At 28.0% G+C, this 20,160-nt stretch overlaps 1 protein-coding gene across 2 annotated transcripts; it reads right to left on the bottom strand.

Annotated features, from left to right (window-relative positions):
• Window positions 1–9,415: 9,415 nt before the first annotated feature.
• LOC110652261 (probable inactive purple acid phosphatase 16) lies at window positions 9,416–18,882 on the bottom strand. Of its 2 annotated transcripts, none has more exons than XM_021807820.2 (5): window positions 18,553–18,882; window positions 17,441–17,665; window positions 16,125–16,398; window positions 15,720–15,888; window positions 9,416–9,844 (listed from the first exon to the last, which is right to left on the bottom strand). In XM_021807820.2, exons 1-5 carry the CDS (start codon window positions 18,812–18,814, stop codon window positions 9,632–9,634), a joined length of 1,143 nt encoding a protein of 380 aa, XP_021663512.2. In that variant the 5' UTR covers window positions 18,815–18,882; the 3' UTR covers window positions 9,416–9,631. The 2 variants fall into 2 exon arrangements, with proteins under 2 accessions (XP_021663512.2, XP_021663511.2); XM_021807819.2 differs by having other exon boundaries at window positions 16,125–16,401; window positions 18,553–18,879.
• Window positions 18,883–20,160: the final 1,278 nt, after the last annotated feature.

Below are 20,160 nucleotides of genomic sequence, written 5' to 3' on the forward strand. Positions count from 1 at the left end.
TTTCGACATTTTCCCCTAATTTTTTTCACGAAAATTATAATTTTCAGAGTATTTGGTTTTATTATTTATTTTTAATTTTTATTTTAAAATGCATTTTTTAATTTATAAATCAAATTAAAAATAACTAATTAATTATTTGATAAAATTATTTTAAATAGTTTAAGTGTTTAGTTAAAATGCAGTTAAAAGTAATTTAATTAATTAAAATTATTAAAAATAATATGTAATTAAATATTATAATTATTAATATTTTTAAAAATATTAAGATAATATATTTTTTATTTAATTATATAATAATTTTAAAATAAATAGATAAATTACAAATAAGAAATTATTACTTATGACTTTTGACTTATTTTAAATAATTTTTTAATTTATAAATTAAATCAAACATTACTTTATTTATAATTTTTATTTATAGGTAAAAGGGTGAAGCTATGGCATCCTCAATACAGTCACTCATTTTGGGATATAAATATTATTAATCTTTCTATAAAGAGGTGAAAGAGAGTGAAATTAAAGAAATTATTTGAATAGCATTTGGATTGGGAGTGAACACTATTCGGTTTTAATTGAATAACTAGAGCTAAATTGTTTTAATTCGATAATTTGATTTTATTTTTAAGATAATTTGATTTAATTTTGTATTTTAAAAATTTTAATTATTTTAATTTAATTTGATTTTAAAAAAAGTCAATTAAACTGAACAGAAATGAATTATTTTATTAATTTTTAAATTAATTATTTTTATAGAAAATTTATGAATTATATGTAATTTTATACATATAAATTATTTAATTTCATTGATTAATTGTTATTAGGTTTAATCAAGATCAAAATCAGATCAAATAATTTGAAAATCGAATCTAAATTAAAAAATAATTAAAACTCAAAAATTAATCTGTTCAAACTGAATCAAATCAAAATAAAACAGTTTGATTCAATTTAATTTTTATTAATTTTAATTTAATTTAACTTTTAAAATATAATAATTTAATTAATTTAATTTTAATAATTCAATTTGAATCGAATGCTCAACTTTATAGTTTGAAACGAGAGAGAGTTCCTTATCAACAACAATAATGTTAGTAAGGACTAATATGTTAAATTACTAAAATGTCAAGAATTTAAAAAGTGACTTCAAAATTATAAAGATTAAATCGTAGGTTTCACTAACTGATTATACCAAAATTCTCAATTTATAGAGAAAACAATTTGCTTTTCACGTCAGTTGACAACATTTTAGTTTGCAATCTGGGTGAGGATTCAGCTGTGATTGCACATGTTCCTTGTCAAAGTCTACAAACGCTACACCTGTTCTTGCCCTTCCACCTCTTCCACCTCCTCTCTTTTGGACTAGCTTCCTTTTATTTTATTTTTTTATTTGAATTAATTAGATTGAATTAGGGTTAATTAGGAGATGAAAGCCATCTGACATGACGTTTCTCGACTCTTTAATGACTTTATTAATAGTAAGGTGTTATTGGGTAAATATAAAAAAGTACAGATTTAATTAGTATTTATTTTTTTAATTTATATAAAATTGAAAATTTTTAATTTTTTTTTAATTTTTCCTTTTTATTTCAATATCTATTTTATTTATAATGTTGATAATAATTAATAAGGATTGACATTCAAACGGTATTATTCACGGTAGGGTGTTTTAGTTTAAGTAAAGAGTTCAAAATCTTGTAGTTTTTTTTTTCTTTTTTTCTTAAAAAGAAAAAGACTTTTAATGAAAAAATAAATAAATATTATAACACCATTAATTATACTAATGTGATAATATGTAATAAATAAAATTAATTTTTTTCCATTAAAATGGTTAATCAGTTTTTTAAAATTGTTTAATTTTATGTTATTTGTAAGATTTAAGATATTTTTTTATTTTACTAAACTTGCATTATTATTTCAGCAAAACTAAGAGTATTAGAGGATTTTTTTTTTTTTTTTAAATTGCTAACAAAGTTCATGGTATCATAACTTATGGAAATCAGTTTATAAGCTAATTTAAGTATATAAATATTTAAAATTTTAAGTAGTTATATACTTAATCAAAACACTTAAAAGTGACTAATAAATAATTAATGTATTTAGTAAAAAATATCTTATAAATATATTTATTATTAAAATAAATAAAAAATATTAAAATGAAATTTTGATAATCATCACAAGATATTGCTAGAATAGCAACAAAAATTAGAAATGGAATGTGTCCGCTTCTAATTTGCAACAGACATACAACGAAACAGGAATTAAATTTGTTTATTAGGTGGTGCAACGAACTAGAATAAAATATAAATGAAATTTAGAAATGGAATAGAATCTGTTGCTATTTTAGTGCCAAAAAAATGATGCAATATTTAGAACCAAAAATTAAAAAATGATTAGAAACGGATCTAAATCTATTTCTAAATTAGAAAGGGATTTAATTTTGTTTTTAATTCATTTCTAAATTATAAAGAATGAATGAAAGCTTAAGAATTTAGAAACGGATTCTAAAATCTCTTTCTAAATTTAGAAATGGATTCCAAATTCTATTTCCATATTAAAAATGGATTTAATTTCATTTCTAATCCATTTCTAAATTGCAAAGAATGAAAGAAAGATTAAAATTTTAGAAACGGATTTCAAATTCCATTTCTAAATTAAAAAGGGATTCAATTCCGTTTCTAATTATTTTTCTAAATTATAAAGATTAAAAATTATAAAAAGAAATAACCGCTTTTTTAAATTTAAAAAAAAAAAGAAAAGAAATGGACTCATCAATCCTTTCCAAAGCTAAGAATGGATCTTAGAATCCATTTCTAAATTGTGAACATTAAAATTAATGGCAGCATTATCTCACCTTTTTTAAAATTTAGAAACAGACATGAAAATCTGTTTCTATTCTATTTCAAATTTAAAATAGATTTAAAAATCCATTTTTAATTTCGGGAAAAAAATCCCGCCATTTTTCAATTAGAAACAAATGTTTGCAATCCGTTTTGAAATCGCCTATAAAAAGCCTTCTCCTTCCTTGTTTCACTCATCATTTCATTTTGTTTTCTCTCGTTTCACTCTTTCTTCCACCCTTTTTCATTTCTCTTTCTTTTATTTTCTTTCATTTCTTCCTTATTCTCTTCATTTTTTCATATCATTTTTTTCTTTTTTTTTTCCTTTTCATTTATATTTTTTTCCATTTCATATTTTCTCATTTCATTCTTTCTTCCATTTTATTTCATTTTCTTTCTCATTTTCTTCCTTTTATCTTTTATTTCATTTTTCTCTTATTTTTAATTAATAGTTTTTTATTTAATTTTTCTTTCATTTTTCTCATTTTTTTCATTTTCTTTTATTTCATTTTTCTCTTATTTTTTCATAACTCTTTCTCCCATTTTAATTTTATTAGTAATTTAATTTTTAGCAATTTTTTTACTATAATATAGTTATGGTAATTTTCTATTTAATTTATTTTTATTTGTAATTTTTTAATAATATTTTTATATTGTTTTAAGTATTAATGCATTTTTATTAGTAATATATTAATAAATTTTTTTAATTTATTTTTTAATATTTTTATTGTAACATACTAATGATAATTCTTCATTTATATTTTTTATTAGAACAAAAGAGGGTATTTATTAGGTACATACAAGTATTGAAAGATATGTATCCGATCTCAATTGGATTACACCAAGGATCAACCATAAGCCCATACCTTTTTACATTATTTTTAGATGAACTGACGAAACATATACAAGAGAGTATTCCTTGGTGCATGATGTTTGCAGATGATATTGTTCTGATAGATGAGACACAAGAATGAGTTAATAGAAAGCTAGAACTTTGGAGAAGTACTCTAGAGTCAAAGGGTTTTAAGTTAAGTAGAACAAAGACAGAATACATGCATTGCAAGTTCAGTGAAGGCCAAACTGGTGATAGGGAAAGAGTTAGTTTGAATGGAGTGATACTGCCCCAAAGTAATCACTTTAAATATCTAGGCTCAGTCCTTCAAGTATATGGGGGATGTGAGGAGGATGTTAGTCATATGATTAAAGCCGGATGGTTGAAGTGGAGACGTGCCACGGGAGTTTTATGTGATCGTAAGATTCCCAATAAATTGAAAGGAAAATTTTACCGTACAGCCATACGACCGGCTATGTTATATGGTAGTGAGTGTTGGGCACTGAAAGAGTCGTATGCATCTAAGATAAGAGTTGCAGAGATGAGAATGTTAAGGTGGTTGAGTGGCCATACTAGACTAGATAAAATCCGTAATGAGAGTATTAGAGAAAAGGTAAGAGTGGTGTCAATTGAAGATAAGTTGAAAGAATGGAGATTGAAGTGGTTTGGTCATGTGAAGCGTAGACATACGGAGGCTCCAGTTAGACAAGTAAAGCACATTAGGTTAGAGGATAGAAAGAAAAAATGGGGTAGACCTAAATTGACTTGGAGGAGAGTAGTATAACATGACCTAGAAGCATTACACATTTCTGAGTATTTAACCCAAAATCGTTCAGAGTGGAGAAAGCGAATCCATATAGTCGACCCCAAATTTTTGGGATAAAGGCTTAGTTGAGTAATAGTATTTATACTGTATTTTTTAGTAGTAATTTATTGTTTTTTAAAAAAATTACTTTTAAAATGACTTCAAAATAAATAATTTAACAGTAAATTACTTTTTTTCACCTTTATTAACTAGAAACAAAAAAAAATTATTTTTAATTTTTTTAAAATAATCTTTTTTACGACGGATTAGAAATGGAATTCTGTTTCAAAATAGAAATGAATTATGAATGAACAAGAATATGTTTCCAATTTAAAACAGTTTAATATCTTTTCCTCTAATTCGTTGATAACTAGAAATGAATTAGAAACAGCAAAAAAAAAAAAAAAAGAAAGAAATGGATTAGAAACAGATTTGTTTCTGTTTCTAATTTATTTAGAAATAAAATACTATCTATTTCTAATTTAGAAATGGACATAAATTTTTGTTTTTATAGTCATTAGCAACGAGCTAATTAGAAATGGATTTTTTCCATTTTTAAACCAAATTAGAAACAGAAATCTTCAATTTAGAAACAAAAAATTATGTTTCTAAATTATATTTTTTTAGTGAGTTAAATGAAAATAATATAGTAAAATATTTGATCAAACTAACTTATAAACACAAAACTTATGAACATCAAAATAAAAAACTGATCCCCCAACTTATTTTTTTAACTTATAAACTAGTTTAATCAGTTTATAAATTAGGACAAATATAAGTTATCTACTCTTAATAGTAAAAGCGAACCCTTTCATTTTTCATTTCTAATCGTCTAATTCGAAATGAGTCAAATCTCCCTAAGTAAGATTCGAATCTACGACTTGTCAGTTAACAGCGATGACTCTCTAAACCACAAACCTCATAATATACCACAAACCTCATAATATATCAAAGTGCGAATTCATAGTATTCTTTTATATATATATATATATATATATATATATATATATATATATATATATATATATATATATATATATATATATATATATTTTTTTTTTTTTTTCTTAATACAAACCCTTTGCAGTAAGATAAAAAGAAAGTATAATTATTTGATTCCATTGTAAGACAACAAAACAATGTATTTAGAATATTGAAGCACATAGCCTCAATATTTAATTTGATTGATGAGTAGGTTTATTCTCTATTCTATTATAATTTTATCAAGGTTTGAATTATGTGGCTAATATACATGAAGCTATTTTCTCTTTTATAATTTTTTATTTTTAATGTAATTATTTCATATATTAAAACATTAATTTAATATGATACACAAAAATTCACTTCTAATATCATATTATTGTAATATTATACATTTTGAAAAATGCAGTTATTGCACATTCTTCCTTTTCATTGGATAATTAAGAGTGCGCATCAATCGGTTTGATTCAATTTAATTTAAAAAAAATTAAATAAATTAAATTGAATCAAATTATAGAGAAAATCAAATCAAATTGAATTAAACAAACTACAACTTTTAGCATATCAAACTTAATCAAATAGAATTATTTCGATTTGATTCAATTTAAGATTTATTTTAAATATTTTTAAACTTATTTTAGATTTCCCCTCTTGAAAACAAAAATCAAAATTTACTTTATTTGGTATCAAACGAGAGCTACACGCAAATAAAACTCCTTTCAAAAATCTAAAAGATTCTATAATAACAATAATGAGAAAATTCAATTGTTTACTTATTTTCAATTTCAATGAGTGAATTGCAAACTCATTTTTAAAATATAAAATGTAAATAACTCATTTCCAACTCAATTTTAATTATATTAATTTAGGCTTAATAATAATTAATTATAAATAAATTATTCAGTTTAATTCAATTAATTTTTTTTAAATCAAATTGAATAAATTAAATTTTTTAAAATTAAAAATAAATTAAATCGAAATTAAAAAAAAAGTCAATTCAAAATTTAAAATTAAATCAATTTATCAAAATTTCAGTTTGAAATTTGAATTCACCCCTAAAATTAATCAAATACCTCCAAGAAGTTGGCCCAGCAATTTCTAAAACAAGGGCCTGAGGATTATTTAGCCCCACACTCTCAATGACAACCCATGTGAAGTTAACCAAATTCTTGACCAAGATAATGTCCAAGAATTAGAAACTTTTTGCTATAATATCACAGCATTAAAGAGGCCAATGTGTCTTTTGAGCTGTTGAGGTCTCAACAAGATGATACCTCTGAACTAATCACTGAAATTTTTTTTTGTTTAATTGAGCTATTCATTGAATGGAGATTTTAAGAAGGCAAAAAGAGTGGCTTTCTAGCTGTATAATCATTCTAGAGAATGACTTAATTATGCAAAGGAGAATGTGGAACCTTTGCTTAATTTTTAATTAATCATAAAATTAATAATTAATTAATTAATTATTGACAAGAAAATTGCAAAATTATTGATTAATTAATTATACAAACCCTCTCCCATGGCCCCATTGCCAACATTCATGCCTTTTGATTCACTAGATTTTGTTATTAATAAACAAATTTTTTTATTGTTTTAATTAGCTTTGCTTCTTATGACTTTAATTTAATAATCTAAACTTTAACAATTTTCTGTCTAAAACAAAAACTTTATTAATTAGTAGAATGGATATAAGTTATGCATTGATGAATTTAATGAGTTGACATAGTTTTGCCCAACTTGGCCCATGAACAAGTGACCCACTATGAATAGAAGTTTACCTCTTTTATTCATTTATTTTAATTTCATTTACATAAAAGTTCCCTTTTTTTCCAACTTCAAATGCATGAATTTCAATTAAATTTAAATTAACAAATATTTTTATTTAATAATAATTATAAGAATAAAACTACTTGCACTCTGATTATTTCACAAAAACTAATTTATTTATAAAGAATATTTTTTATTAAAGTAATTATATATATTTTATATTATGCATATAAAGTGTTTTCATATTTTACTAAAGTGACTTTCTTTTTTAAATGAAAAAAATTATTTTCTTTAAAAATAGTTTAATTTTTATTTTAATTAAAAAAATATTTTCAGTTAACTCATTTTTCTAATTGTTCAAAACACTAAAAAAATAAATAAAAAAAAGTAGTTTTTACAAAACAAACCGAACCTTAGCTTATATTTCATTGATTTATTATTTGATTTATTATTGATGAGATATTTACATCTTATAATTCCATCCGTAAAACCCAGATACAATAAAATCTTCGTACAGGTTCGATGAGTTCAATTTTCCATTCAGAACTATAGAATAACCCACTGCTCCCCATTTTTACAATAGAAAATATATATATATATATATATATATATATATATATATATATATATATATATATATATTGTCACAATGTGAATTTTTAAAAAGTATAAATATTAATAAATACAATTTCCATATTATTAACTTTCAATGAGTGAAAAATTATGATTACAATTGCAGAAGACAAATTATGAATGATGGGTTATTTTGTTTTCATGATAATTGACCAGAACTGGTGGGAAGAAAATTAAAAGGATTGAATATCTGAATGACCAAACAGCAAACAATATTATTAACTGATTAGAATGGTCAGTTAAAATATGGCCTTGTTTTATTAACTTTACAACAGAAGCCCACGAAGAATCACAAAAAAGTAATTTTATATATTTTTTTTTAACAAGACATAAATTTATATGTATAGTCTTCTTTTTTGCATTCATTACATGAAACTTAACTAATAGCAATTTAGAGAATGGAATTAAGTTGATATAAGTGACCAAAGAGTCAAGAAAAAGGAACATTTGTTCTATGATCACTGACACTATAATTACTTTCACAAACCCTCTCCCATGGCCCCATTGCCAACATTCATGCCTTTTGATTCACCAGAATTTGTTATTAATAAACAAAATTTTTTAGTGTTTTTATTAGCTTTGCTTCTTGACTTTAATTTAATAATCTAAACTTTAACAATTTTCTGTCTAAAACAAAAACTTTATTAATTAGTAGAATGGATATAAGTTATGCATTGATGAATTTAATGAGTTGACATAGTTTTGCCCAACTTGGCCCATGAACAAGTGACCCACTATGAATAGAAGATCACCTCTTTTATTCATTTATTTTAATTTCATTTACATAAAAGTTCCCCTTTTTTTCTATTGAAATTAACAAATATTTTAATTTAATAATAATTATAAGAATAAAACTATTTACACTCCTATTATTTCACAAAAACTAATTTATTTATAAAGAATATTTTTTATTAAAGTAATTATATATATTTTATATTATGCATATAAAGTGTTTTCATATTTTACTAAAATGACTTTCTTTTTTAAATGAAAAAATTATTTTCTTTAAAAATAGTTTAATTTTTATTTTAATTAAAAAAATATTTTCGGTTAACTATTTTTTTAAGTGTTCAAAACACTAAAAAAAAATATATAAACAAAGTATTTTTTACAAAACAAACTGAACCTTAGCTCATATTTCATTGATTTATTATTTGAATTATTATTGATGAGATATTTACATCTTATAATTCCATCCGTAAAACCCAGATACAATAAAATCTTTGTACAGGTTCGATGAGTTCAATTTTCCATTGAGAACTATAGAATAACCCACTGCTCCCCATTTTTACAATAGAAAAAAAAAAAAAAAAAAAAAAATATATATATATATATATATATATATATATATATATATATATATATATATATATATATTGTCACAATGTGAATTTTTAAAAAGTATAAATATTAATAAATACAATTTCCATATTATTAACTTTCAATGAGTGAAAAATTATGATTACAATTGCAGAAGACAAATTATGAATGATGGGTTATTTTGTTTTCATGATAATTGACCAGAACTGGTGGGAAGAAAATTAAAAGGATTGAATATCTGAATGACCAAACAGCAAACAATATTATTAACTGATTAGAATGGTCAGTTAAAATATGGCCTTGTTTTATTAACTTTACAACAGAAGCCCACGAAGAATCACAAAAAAGTAATTTTATATTTTTTTTTAACAAGACATAAATTTATATGTATAGTCTTCTTTTTTTGCATTTTAAGTGAGTGAGCCGTGTCCTTTACATTTGGAGTACAGAAATAAGATGTTAAGAGCTCAAGAGAACTTCACTGTGCTTACCACCATCTTCCATTCTTATCCAAGACTTAATAGAAAAGGGCTGCTCAGTGATCTCCAGAATCCTAGCTCCTCTGGGCCAATTTCCATAACCACCATAACCAGTATGCCTCGCAAAGCATAGCCATAGTTTCTCGTAGGGGCAACACCAGTCCAATCCATGGTTGTGTCCCACAAATATTGCCTGCCACAATCCAAAGGAACACAACCCAATAGGACCCATTTGTCAATTTCAATGTTCAAAACATGGCTAATTATTTGCTTTCTTTGAATGGGCAAATACACTGTTTGGTCCCTACTTTGTATCTCTCAAACTTTCTCATTGGTATTATTGATATCTTTGATTTATTGGCTTTTGGAAATAAATTCTGCAATGGCATCCAAATCTATGATCTTCTTACATTTTCAAACCTCTGCATGTGTGGTGTTACCAAAATAGACCATGAAATGGCTTGTTGTGAACCAAAATGCACCAGCATAATTTCACGAATTAATTACCCATCTTATGCAATAATTATATGAGAAACAACCCAAGCAATTATACAATTATCTGGTTGGAATTTATTCATATCAGACATTATATAAAAACCTAAAAATTGTTGGGAAATAAAGAAAGAATGCTTTATCCATGAAGAAGACAAGTCATCCACAGAAATAAAGAAAAAGTTGCTGACACTACAATACTATGGATGATTGGAAGTTAAAGTAGTCTCACTAATTTCACTTATGACCATAAGCACCAATCAAGCATAAAGAGATCATATGCATAGTTATTAAGGCAAAAGGCGACACTAAAGCTATAAGGTCTCGCCTTGCCTTTTTTGCGAGGCGAGAGGTGAGGCAATGCCTTTTTAAAGTGAGGTGCCTCGCCGTGACATAGCCTAAATTATATATATTTTCTAGTGCGCGCACGCACACACACACACACACACATATATATACTCAATTCAACTCAACTCAACTAAGCCTTTATCCCAAAAATTTGGGGTCAGCTATATGGATTCGCTTTCTCCACTCTGAACGATTTTGGGTTAAATCCTCAGAAATGTGTAATGCTTCTAGGTCATGTTGTACTACTTTCCTCCAAGTCAATTTAGGTCTATCCCTTTTTTTCTTTCTATCCTTTAACCTAATGTGCTCTACTTGTCTAACTGGAGCCTCCGTATGTCTACGCTTCACATGACCAAACCACCTCAATCTCCCTTCTCTCAACTTATCTTCAATTGGCACCACTCCTACCTTTTCTCTAATGCTCTCATTACGGACTTTATCTAATCTAGTATGGCCACTCATCCACCTTAACATTCTCATCTCTGCAACTCTTATCTTAAATGCATACGACTCTTTCAGTGCCCAACACTCACTACCATATAACATAGTCGGTCGTATGGTTGTACGGTAAAATTTTCCTTTCAATTTATTGGGAATCTTACGATCACATAAAACTCCCGTGGCACGTCTCCATTTCAACCATCCGGCTTTAATCCTATGACTAACATCCTCCTCACATCCCCCATTTACTTGAAGGACTGAGCCTGGATATTTAAAGTGATTACTTTGGGGCAGTATCACTCCATTCAAACTAACTCCTTCCCTATCACCAGTTTGGCCTTTACTGAACTTGCAATGCATGTATTCTGTCTTCGTTCTACTTAACTTAAAACCCTTTGACTCTAAAGTACTTCTCCAAAGTTCTAGCTTTCTATTGACTCCTTCTCGTGTCTCATCTATCAGAACAATATCATCCGCAAACATCATGCACCAAGGAATACTCTCTTGTATATGTTTTGTCAGTTCATCTAAAACTAATGTAAAAAGGTAAGGGCTTATGGCTGATCCTTGGTATAATCCAATTGAGATTGGAAAATCTCTTGTGTCCCCTCCCACTGTGTGCACAATAGTAGTTGCTCCTTCATACATATCTTTCAATACTTGTATGTACCTAATAGATACCCTCTTTTGTTCTAACACATTCCATAAGACCTATCTTGGAATACTATCATAAGCCTTCTCCAAATCAATAAAAACCATGTGTAGATCTTTCTTCACATCTCTATATTTCTCCATCAAGCTTTTAATGAGAAAGATCGCTTCCATAGTTGAACGACCGGGCATAAAACCAAATTGATTGAGAGAGACAGAAGTATCATGACGTAGTCGATGCTCCACAACTCTCTCCCACAACTTCATAGTATGGCTCATGAGTTTAATTCCCCTATAGTTTGAGCAACTCTGTATGTCTCCCTTATTTTTAAAAATAGGTACTAAAATACTCTTCCTCCATTCATCAGACATTTTCTTTGAGTTTAGAATCTTATTAAATAATTTAGTTAGCCATGCCACTTCCATATCTCCCAAATACTTCCATACTTCAATTGGTATTTCATCGGGTCCACAGGCTTTACCCACTTTCATTCTCTTAAGTGCTTCCTTTACTTCTAAAGATCTAATCCTTCTAGTATAATTCACATTCTTTTCTATTGTTCTATAATCTATATTCACGCTATTACCATTTTGACTATTATTAAAAAGATCATTAAAATAATTTCTCCATCTTTCTTTAATGTCCTTATCTTTCACCAACACTTTTCCTTCTTTATCCTTAATGCACCTAACTTGATTGAGATCTTGACATTTCCTTTCTCTCCTCTTTGCTAATCTATAAATATCTTTCTCCCCTTCTTTAGTTTCAAGTTTCTCATATAACTTTTCAAAGGCCTGTGCTCTTGCTTGACTAACTGCCTTTTTTGCCTCTTTCTTTGCTATCTTGTACTGTTCATATACCTCATTATTATCACATTTAGGTAATTTCTTATACCATTCCCTTTTTCTCTTCACTGCCTTTTGTACTTCCTCATTCCACCACCATCTCTCTATTGAGGGTGGTCCATGTCCTTTAGACTCTCCATATATATATGTTAGCATAATATACATACTCAAATTTAAAATCATTTTATTATTATTATTATTATTAACTACTAGAATAATATAATTTTTAAATCTACTTATAAATTACTTTGTCTTTATTATAATTGTTTTATGGAATTGTATTTATTATAATTATCGCCACTAATGACTCCATTAACATAGTAAAGTCAACTAATTACTCCAATTACTCCAATTTATTGTCACCAGCCACCAATATAGTAAAATCACCTAATTACTCCACCAATTACTCTCACTCCAATTTATTGCCATCAATTTACTGTCACCAACCTGTTGTATTTCATTTTGTTTCTTCTTCTTCCTTGAATTTTTGCAGAAACATGGTTCTGCTTCTTCTTCTTCCATCTACTCCTTCCTTTTTTTTTTTTTTTTTAAAAAAAATTTCATAGAAAACTACTATTTCTTTGGCTGCTGTAGTGTGAAAATGAGAAAAAATTGGGTATTTTTCCTTTTAAAACAAAGAAATAAAATAAATAAATAAAAAAAAGGTAATATGAGAGAGGCGACGCCTCTCTCACCTAGCGCCTCCTCGCTGTGGTGAGAGAGGCGCTCGCCTCTCTCATCCTAGGCGAGGCGAGGCGAGGCTTGCCTAGAGCCTCGCCCGACGCCTTTTGGCGCTTTTAATAACACTTATTCATATGCACTATTACTTACTATATTTTTCTCAAAAAAGCAATAAAAAAATACCTTTTATTTTATTGACGTTTGAGAGGATAATGCTCTAAATCACTTGATGATGACATATGCAACAAAAAACTATTTGTTCGTTAATTTAAAAAAGCTTCCTCTGAGTTTAAAATGAGTGTCCCAAGCATCAGTTTCCCAGCTCAAGGCAAGATTATTAGTAATAAATTTCCAGCCATGAAAAAAGGATAAACCAACAATCATAGTTATTAAATGGTGTACCTCTACTCAATGCTCTAGCCTCTTAGCAGCTCTACCATGGTCAGGTGCATGCCTTATTGCCTAGGCAAGCACATCTTTCGAATAAGGTGCAACAATGGTGTGCCTTCATTATATTTTGACTACCACTACTTATTTTTTATGGAAAAGTATAAAAAGGTACCGAAAGGTTTTTCCCGCTTTGATGCTTCTGGGCCTATAGTTCAATTTTGAAAAAAATAATACCTTTAGTTTTGCTCCATTAGCACTTGAAGGACAAATGCTCTAATGTTGTTAGTTATGCTAAAATGGTAATGCGATTTTGACAAAATAATTTTTTGAAAAAATGTCTTGAATCCCACAAATAATATGAATTTTTTTTTTTAAATTGAATTAATAATTTTTAATGAAAATAAAAAAAAACTATTTTATTTTATTGATTGTACACTACCTCGTTAGCATAACTATTAGCATTAGAACATTTGTCCATTAAGTGATAACGAATTAAAGCTCAGGGAACAAACAAAAATTTAACCGCAGGCCTCTGTGTATCAAAACACAAAATCTCATGATACTTCTTTGTTCTGTCCCTACTTTTTATATTTACTTGATGTTATTTTGCATATGGATTGATATAACATTGACTATTAGTTATAGTGTATAATTGTATTATAATATACTCATTTAAATTGAAAGCAACAAGAAAAGGACTAAGACAAGGGCTAGATAGGCACTATGACCGTTTCAATTGAAAATAACACCGAAGCAATGAAGAGAAAAGAGAATTTCACCAAAAATAGATGAGGAGAAAAAAAAAAAAATCCAAATATGGTTTCCACAATTCCCTCTCTCAGTCTCTTCATTTTCTTGTATTCTTCCCTTTTTCTCCAATCTCTCATCTTTCACAATTCTCTGATTTTTCTCCCCATACTTTCTCTCTCCTTCCTCTCCACATTTCTTTCTTCTCACTATTTCTTTCACTTTTGTTCACTATTACTTCTTTTTAAAATTTTTCCAAATGGAATTCTAAGAAACTTAGAATGTTGTCCCCCACTCCAATTGATATAGACACTAACATTCGTTTTGTCTCAAATATGGATCTTAACAAGGTTTTTATTTTATAGTAGAGCCTAATGAATAGTGGCATGAATAATGGCCTTCTAATTGAATTTGCATTTGGATTATTATCCTTATATAAATATAGGTTAAAATTTTCAAAAGAAACAGTATTTCAATTTTTTTTTTTCTGACCATCAACCTTTATTTGTTAACTTTATATATATATATATTGTAATAATTCATATACTAATGTATATTTTTTTTATAGAAGTAACTTTTACACTAAACTGTTCTTTTGGGGAGATAATTCAAGATAACAGGTACAGTAGAAAATAGTGCACCCTCTCTCATCTCATGCAGAATCCAGCTTCACATTTTCAAGCAGGCCCCATGTGTTGATGAGGGCAAGGTGCACTATTTTCTAGTGCATCAGGTGCACTGAATAATTTCTCATTTTTACCTTTTTTTTTTCACTATAAATTGTTAGATATACAAGATTATTATAATATGTAGTTATATTCTTCATTTTATTTTGATTTGAGTCATTTTGCAAATTTTGTAACACAATTCACATAAGCAGGAGCCACTTTAGCCTAATTCAATCACATTCATTCTGATTTCAGTGAATCCACTTTTAAACCATTTCAAACAATTCAAAAATGGATTATTATTATTTGTATGGGTAAATCATTTCATAACACCTTTTGGACTCCACTTTTAAAACCCTAGCCTCATGCCTTTGATAATTATGCCAAAAATTTACATGTGAAATTGTCTTTTCATTCAACCATCCTTACTAAGAACACCAAAATCATTGTTTAGTCAACAACTGACACGAAGCTAGCTAAGTATAGATTTAACTTTCTAGGCCAAGCACAATTCAAAATGCTTATGATTTCATATGCTCTCACAAGACCATTTCATTGTGAAATTAGCTGAAAGCTGAGCCATTCAAAATCAAAATCTTGGCGCTGCACAAACTCTATGTTAATGTGTGTGTGTGTGTGTGTGTGTGTGTGTGTGTGTGTGTGTGTGTGAGCGTGCGTGCACGTGCATGTGTTTGGTGTATGTGTGAACACAGGCAATTGCTTACATATATAGGTTTTTAACCACAAGAAAAAAAGCCTTCTACATGCATGTATATCATGCTGACATTGAGCATAAGACCATACCTTGACAGAAGGCCTTTTAACAAGAATGTGCATAATACCAAATTCAGCTTCTTGAGCAGCAACTTTTTCCTTGTTGATAGAGCCTACACAAGGTTTGTGTATAGCAAACCAAGGAGCCACTTTCTTATATGCTGTACTTGGTATATGCCAAAAGATAATCTCAGGAACACTGTTAAAAAGGGGGAGAAAAAAAAAGGATGATTATTGAATGGAACAACAAGTAAATGAAAGGAAATAAAAATGGAAGAAGAGAAATTTTCTTAACCTGCCTTATATTTTCAGTTATACCAAATAACTTAATATGGAATGCTCCAAACGTTCAATTCAACAATTTTTTTTAGCATATCATTACAACGTCTGCTAAAAGAAGCTCAAACAAAAGTTATGGATTCACATTATCTGTACCTTGAATCAGGGTTAATTTCTTGATATTTGTGCTGGAACCATTCTGCTTGAGCACTTGATATAACTTCTGGATAGGAACCGCCACCAGAATCTAGGAAGTACATGATCAGAATTGTTGATTCTGGATCGCTGGAGGATGCAACTTGGAGGACATAGTTGGATACACTTGGCCATAGATTTTTAGGTCCATTTTTTGAAAATGATAAGCTATCATGCTCAATCTCATTTTTCATCAGCTCTATGCGTTGTGTACCTCTGAAGCTACAGTATTCTTCTGCTGCAATGGTATTAAATCCCCATGTCACAGAAGCTAATATCAATATCCATAATAAAAAAACCTATAAAAGCATTAGCAATCAATAATAATCTCTAAATTATTCAAAAGTAAAGTTTTCCATTCTTCCTTTTGTATCCATAAATGGAATTCAGACTCAAAATGGAGAATCAGTTGAAATAAAAGACACATCACTCAGGATATGAAATCACTGTCACCTGTTTTAATGCCTCTACCACGGAAGGCACACAGAGGGATGTTACATACCATGCCTGTAATAACTGTGTAGTCCATTTTCTTTTCTTTTCTTTTTAACCTAAGGCATCATATGACTCAATCAACTCCTAGAGGTTTGATTAGATTTTCTCTTCCTTTTCCTCGTCTTGTTGAGAGGAGGAGGGGAAGTAGTGAAAAAGGATTTAGCGGCCCTAAACTTTTTTTGAAAAATCTAGGCTTAAGCCGAGAGGGATCAAGGAAAAAGATCCATATGACTAACTTGAAATAGCTGAGTTGACTTGTAAATGGAGGGGCTGGGGCAGGGATGGAGGGGGGATTCTTAAAGAAAGGGCAGTGGCAGTGAACTTGTGGCCTCCACTGGAAACCTATAAATGTACCAATTGAAAAAACCTCAGCCAGTAATAAGATGCCACTTTTTGCAGTATGAACACAGCTAAATTAGTGAACTGACTTTCTTTGATTATTAGTTGTCTCATGTCTGACTCTCAGAAATGGTTTGCTACTCTAAGAATACCAACATACCTCATTCTAACTTGAAATTGTTAGCTAAGAACATTAAAGCAACTGATTTTTCTTACAGGGATACGACAATGGTAATAAATCTTAAACAACCTTCACCTATTGCATTAGAAAAATTGTTGAAATAGGCTAGCTCAAAGAAGCAAACATCTTCAGAAAAATAAAGCATCAATCTTGAAAAAACATTGACAACCAGATGAAGCGAAGGCACAATAGATCTTTCATTTTGTAGTAAAGGCAACTCTTCATAGACTTAGTATTCCATATCTCTGAACTTTATGCTCACCTGAATACGATGAATTGGTTGCAGGGCAATGACGTGGAGGAATTCCAGGGGCTGAAAACCACTCCATTGGCCACTCAAATAATGCATCATCGTGATTTCCAAAAACACTGGCCCACGGTATACCCCTGGCCTCTGTAGGAGAGATTGCTTGATCCCAATACAAAGTCGCATTTTCAATTGGCATATTGTTGGCAGTAATGACATCTCCAAGATATATTACAAAATCTGCCATCCCACTCTGTTAATTAGAATCAGGAAGAAAAGAACAACAACATGGTGGAAGGGAAATACTAAGGCAGAGTAGATTGCACATCATAAGAGAGCTAAACAAAAACAGAGATTAAAATATCTTGACCATGAGTTTGAAATCACACTAACATTCAAATGTAAATCAATCAGCGCTGTTGGGATGGGAGACTGTGACTAAGTAATAGGAAACCGGACAAAATATAGAGGCTAACAGACTTCTAAATTTTTACATTAGAAGAAAGCTGAACCAATTAAAAACAAACTATTCTATTTCCGCCAAAATTATATCACACTCACTACCAGCTCAAAATTTGACTCAAAACTCAAATTTTCTTTCATACTCAAGCTCAACCAATTACTGTTAACAATTCAAATGAAGGCATTTTGATGAACTCAGTAGCCTCCTTCGAGGATCAATCTTATAAATAATTTATCCATGTCTACAAAAATTTCACTAGTATAAACAAATATCAGTAAACATTAATTTTTTTTTTCAATTTGCAGATTTTCACTGAACTATAGTTTGCTTTGATTTTTTTACATTAAAAAAGTTTCTTACAACTAAAAATAGCTTATAGGACCTTCATAAATAATCAACATGTAACAAATCTTGATAAATTTCAGCAAAATTTTGTTCAAACTCCAATTTGAACCATTTTATGAATACAAATTGAAATTCATTATAATTGCAATGAAGCTGACAAAATTCAGCTGAGTTCGAGTTCTTAGTAACACAAGCTAGTCGTGTCAAAGTATAAGAATAGTCAAAACTTTACCAAGATTAATCACAGAGTTCGAGCTCCAATTCAAATTCTCTTGCTTGGAGCTCCATTTTCTATCTACAATACAAAGCATCACCTCACCTGGTGTTTCATGGTCGAGTACAGTGGACATGACCTTGATGGAGTTCACGTCCTGTTGCGGGCCCCAATCAGTCCAGGCGTCCTCCCCGAAATGCAGGTCGGCGAACAGCGCAACCTTGAACGATCCGCCGCCGTTGACACGAAGGCCATTGTCCTTGGGCTGCGACGTTTTCAGCCTGATCGGCGAGGTAGGGGTTGATTGGAAGAGAATAGAGAGAAAAGTGCAGGACAGCACGGTTAAATGAAGAAAACGCTGTTCCATAACTAGAGTCTACAAGCGGAGAACGGACATAAAGCTGTTGGCGTGAAGTATATAGAAGGTCTGTACGTCACTGCTGTTTGAGCTGAACTTTGGCATTTTAGAAAACGTTATTATAAAATTATTATTTTAAAAACCGTTTATCTGTTTAAAAAGAATAAATTATTATATAAATAAAAAATATAAGATTTAAATAATTAATTTTATTAAATTTAGAGATTATATTATAATTTATGTTAAAATTTTCATTAAAAAAAATTTAAAAATGACACTCCATTCCCAATTTTCAAGAAAAACAAACATGGCCTTGGAATTGTCTAAACTTCGTTGCTCGTAAAGGATATTCTTGAATCCCAAAGGATATTCTTGAGTTGATGGACATTCATTCTTCGTGTATTATTTAGCCTTACGTGGATTATTTTTTATTTTATTTTAATAATATAATTTAATATTTATTTTTTATATTTTAAAAATTATAATCAAATTTTATAAACTATAAATTATATTAAATATAAATTCAATTTTATTAAAATTTTAAATATTAATATCATTGATCTGTCACTAAATAATAAAAGATATGAATGAAAATGGAGATTATTGTTATCTATTCTACTTGTAAATATTTTTTTTAATTTAATATTAATTATTATTAAAATAAAACTATTAAGTCAAATATTATTTAATAATAATAATTAAACTTATAATTAATTATTACCTTATCATCTTTTTACTTTTTTACCTAATACTCGTAATTAATTATTTCCGTGATCAATTTTATTTTTATTATCTTATTTTGTTGAGCAAATATGTTTTTTAATTTAATATCAATAATTATTAAAATAAAATTATTAAATCAAATATTATCTAGTACTAATAATTAAATTTATAATTAAAAAAATTAAAATAAAATTTTAACTCAATTAAGTCCTATCTAATAAAGTTAATTTTACTTTTAAAATGAAATTTTAAATATTTTATATTTTTAATAAAATTATTATTTTTCTAATGATGTTAATTGTTAATTAATGGTGGACACAATTTTTTATATATATATATATATATATATATATATATATATATATATATATTTATTTATTTATTTATTTATTTATTTATCAAATATTTCATTGTACTAGAATTAAATTTATAATTTATTTGTAAATCAAAATAATCAAAATTTTTCCATGGCATCATTAAAATTCTTTTTCATTTTCTTCGGACTTAATTAATTATTTTAAAAAAAGCAGATAGCTGCATAACTTTTTTTTTTTGCAGAATTCATATATCCAATTTTGATATCCATGCAAAGCTATGCATAATAAATTATAAATCTAAAATTAAATATAAAG

The sequence above is a fragment of the Hevea brasiliensis genome, chromosome 5, assembly GCF_030052815.1.
Source record: "Hevea brasiliensis isolate MT/VB/25A 57/8 chromosome 5, ASM3005281v1, whole genome shotgun sequence".
Lineage (NCBI taxonomy): Eukaryota > Viridiplantae > Streptophyta > Magnoliopsida > Malpighiales > Euphorbiaceae > Hevea > Hevea brasiliensis.